This window comes from Pteropus vampyrus, unplaced genomic scaffold (genome assembly GCF_000151845.1).
Source record: "Pteropus vampyrus isolate Shadow unplaced genomic scaffold, Pvam_2.0 Scaffold67, whole genome shotgun sequence".
Classification (NCBI taxonomy): Eukaryota; Metazoa; Chordata; class Mammalia; order Chiroptera; family Pteropodidae; genus Pteropus; species Pteropus vampyrus.
In genome coordinates, this window is record NW_011888848.1 from 690,276 (window position 1) to 694,374 (window position 4,099).

The window sequence follows — 4,099 nt, forward strand, 5'->3', positions numbered from 1 at the left end:
TTATAGGGAAAAAAAACGGAATGTATAAAACATGTACATTAATGAGTGATCACCTATTTCCAAATCAGTTCATTAGTAAATGGTTTTTTTAAGTTATAGAAAAATTTTTTGTGGAAAGAAATTTTTAAATAGTATGAAAGGGTATACAATGAAGCACTCAGAAATCATCCTCTGAAACCCACCTAAAATTACATGCCTATTTTCTTCAACTCAGCAATTTCACTTCAGGGAACTCATCCTACAGGTACTCTTGCCACATGATCCATGATAGATTCATTTTTAACAGCAAAAAAAACCCAAATTATCCACATGTCCCTCAAGCTGCTAAGCAGCTATAATGTAGAAGCTCTCCATGTACCAATATGGAAAACTTTCCAGGATACAGGCAGACCACAGAGATGTTGCAGATTCAGTTCTAGACCACTGCAATAAAGCGAATATTATAATAAAGAGTCACACAAATTGTTTGGTTTCCCAGTGCATATAAAAGTTGTTTACACTATGCTGTAGTATATCAAGTGCATCGTATAGCTTTATGTCTAAAAAAAACGATGTACATATCTTAATTAAAAAATACTTTATTTATTGCCAAAAAATGCTAACAATCCTCTAAGCCTTCAGCGAGTCATAAGCTTTTTGCTGGTGGAGGGTCTTACCTTCAATTTGCAAAAGATGCAATATCTGCGAAGTACAATAAAGCGAAGAGAAATAAAATGAGGTGCACCTGTATACTGTTAGTGAAAAAAGGTGAGAATAATGTGTAATAGACTGTGCTCTTCTCTAATAAAGAGAAGAAAATAATGTTTGTATTTGTACATAAAGAAAATCTGAAATGGTTCACAGGTGTGGGGATATGGTACTAGGAGGACTGTGGGAGGAAAATTTTCCATTGGCCACCTTTTTAGTTTCTTAAATCTTATACAAGTAAAAACATCATCAACTTTTTAAAAAGTAAAGAAAAAAATGTAGGTACCCAACCCAACAAATAATATAAAAAAGTCCCTCTCTCTGTCATCCCCTAGGTATCCTAGGAAGCAATCAATATTAAAAATTTCTTTTATCTCCAGAAACTTTCTATTCATATACAAAGATACACATACACGCACTCATATTTAAAAATCACAAGTGGGATCACAAATTTAAAATATGTAGTTTTTCCCCTTAAATTAGAACAAAGAGACTCCTGCCCCACCCCACCCCCAAAAGTTACTTTTTTCTCTACCATTGATTAACTTCAGATGTTAGGAAGGTTTCTCTAACTTTCTAGCTGTAGTTCTATTAAGCAGAGCTGGGGCCATAGGCCTATTCACTAAAAAGGAAACTGGTAGTACTGCACTTGGTACACCCCAGCTCGTGTTATACTCATTTAGAGACATTACAGCCCGTCCATGGAAATGAAGCAGAGCACAGAGGTTCAGATGGTAGCTGCAGAGTCAGACCACCAGAGTTCAAGTTTTGGCTCTACCACATGTTATCTATGTTTCTTTACTGTCTCAGTTTCCCCATCTGAAGAAAGGGAAAGATAACAGTACCAAACTCACAGCTTATTGTAAGGATTAAAGAAAATAAGCATATGCAGAGCATTCAGAAAAATGCTCACATGGAGAGCGCTCAATAAATATAGGGTGTTATTTTCAAACAGACTCAACGGTTATTTTCAAACCTCTTCAAGGGGCTGCAGCTGTCCCTTCAGGTGGTCGATTTTCTCCAGTAACTGGTGCTCCCTCTTTTTCTGAAACTCTTCTAAATGCAAGGCTGTAAACAGTCTATGAACCAAGGATTTCATGTTTTCCATCTCAGTAGTGTGCTCACTATTCAGTTTTTCTGACAAAAGATACAAAGGAAACATAAGGAGTCATTACATTTTTTTTTCTCTAGGGTCTGTAAGTCCAGGGAACCAAATCTGAGTCCCCGGGGCTGGCCACTGTGGCTGATCCCCTGAGCCCTCTCAATTCCTAGGGCGGCATTTTGTATTGGCCTTTCTTCCGGTCTCAGGTTATTCCATTAGTCCCCCTCATACACGAACAATCTGGAATGATGAATTACGAGACAGTAGGTTTAAAACTCATTATGTTTTTGCTTGTCTTTTTTCTTTATAATATGACTTTTACCGTTTCTTTAAAAGTCTTCATGCAGGAAGTATAAGGGGGATAACTATCTATCAGAATGCAGGTGAATACCTCACCTTAGTTTGTAACATATTAATTTATGGGCTCAATTTTCTACCTGAATGCAATCCAATATCCTTCCTGATGTCCGCCAACCATCATTTAGACAGAAAATGAACAAGGAAACAGCGGCCTTAAAAGATACATTAAACCAGATTGACTTAATTGATATTTTTAGAACATTTCACCCCAAAGCAGCAAAATATATATTCTTCTCAAGCGCACATGAAACATTTTCTAGAATAGATTACATGTTAGGCCACAAGACAAGTCTCAATAAACTTAAGAATACTGAAATCATATCAAACATCTTCCCTGACTGTAATGGTATGCAACTAGAAGTCAATTACAAGAAGAAAACTGAAAAACACCCAAACACATGGAGGCTCAATAACACACTACTAAACAATGAATGGGTTAACAACAAGGTCAAGAAGGAAATCAAAAGATACCTTAAGACAAATGAAAATGAAAACACAACAACCGCAGATCTATGGGACACAACGAGAGCAGTCCTAAGAGGGAAATTCATAGCAATACAGGCCTACCTTAAGAAACGAGGAAAATCTCAAAAAAACAATCTAATCTTATACCTAAAGGAATGAGAAAAAGAAGACAATCAAAGCCCAAAGTGAGTAGAAGGGAGAAAAAAATCTGAAAAGAAATAAACAAAATAGTTTTTTAAAAAAACACAAAGATCAATGAAACCAAGAGCTGGTTCTTTAAAAAAAATCAACAAAATTGATAAACCTTTCACCAGATTCATTAAGAAAAGCAGAGAGAAGACTCAAATAACTAAAATCAAAAGTGAAACAAAAAAAGTGACAATTGACACTACAGAAATACAAAGGGTTATAAAAAATACTACAAACAATTACATGCCAATAAATTGGACAACCTGGAAGAAATGGATAAATTCTAATAAACATATAATCCTCCAAGACAATAAGAAAATCTGAACAGGTCAAAAACAATAAGAAAATCTGAACAGGTCAATAACTACTGATCAAATTGAATCGGTAATCAAAAAACTATCTGTAAAGAAAATACTGAACCAGGTAAATTTTACTAAACATTAAAGAAGAATTAACACCTATCCTTCTCAAACTATTCCAAAAAATTGAAGAGGAGGGAAGGCTATCAAGCTCATTTATCCTGATACCAAAACCATACAAAGACACTACAAAAGTAAAATGAAATTATAAGGCCAATATCCCCAATGAATGTAAATGCAAAAATCCTCAGCAAAATATTAACAACTTGAATTCAGCAATACATTAAAAAAATCATACATCATGATCGAGTGGGATTTATTCCTGGGATACAAGGCTGGTTAAATATCCACAAATCAATTAACATGATACATCACACAAACAAAATGAAAGATAAAAATCATAAGACCATATCAACAGATGTAGAAAAAGCATTTAACAAAATTCATCTTCATGATAAAAACCCTAAGCAAAGTGGCGATAGAGGGAATGTATCTCAACATAATAAAGGCCATATATGACCAACCCAGAGCTAATATCATACTCAATGAGGAAAAGCTAAAAATGTTTACCTTAAGATCAGGAACAAGACAAGGATGACCATTTTCACCACTTGTATTCAACATAGTATTGGAAGTACTAGCCACAGCAATCAAGCAAGAAAAAGTAATAAAAGGCATCCAAATTGGAAAAGAAGAAGTAAAATTGTCATTACTTGCAGATGACATGATACTGTATGGAGAGAACCCTAAAGACTCCATCAAAAAACTAAATAATAAATTTAATATAAAAGGAGGATATAAAATTAATATTCAGAAATAGGTTGCATTTATATACACCAATAACCAACTATCAGAAAGAAAAATTAAGAAAACAATTCTATTTACAATTTCATCAAAAACAATAAAATACCTAGGAATACATTTAACAAAGGTAAAA

The 4,099-nt window shown here is 34.2% G+C and overlaps 1 protein-coding gene across 1 annotated transcript in view; it reads right to left on the minus strand.

The window, feature by feature from the left end:
• Positions 1–4,099, minus strand: part of MCUB (mitochondrial calcium uniporter dominant negative beta subunit) — a 99,639-nt gene that overhangs the window by 2,483 nt on the left and 93,057 nt on the right. Inside the window, exons 5-7 of the mRNA XM_011361448.2 lie at positions 1,664–1,824; positions 623–731; positions 499–539 (exon numbers count right to left, since the gene is read on the minus strand). Of these exons, the coding sequence (XP_011359750.2) occupies positions 499–539; positions 623–731; positions 1,664–1,824 (311 nt within the window). The remainder of the gene's footprint in view (positions 1–498; positions 540–622; positions 732–1,663; positions 1,825–4,099) is intronic.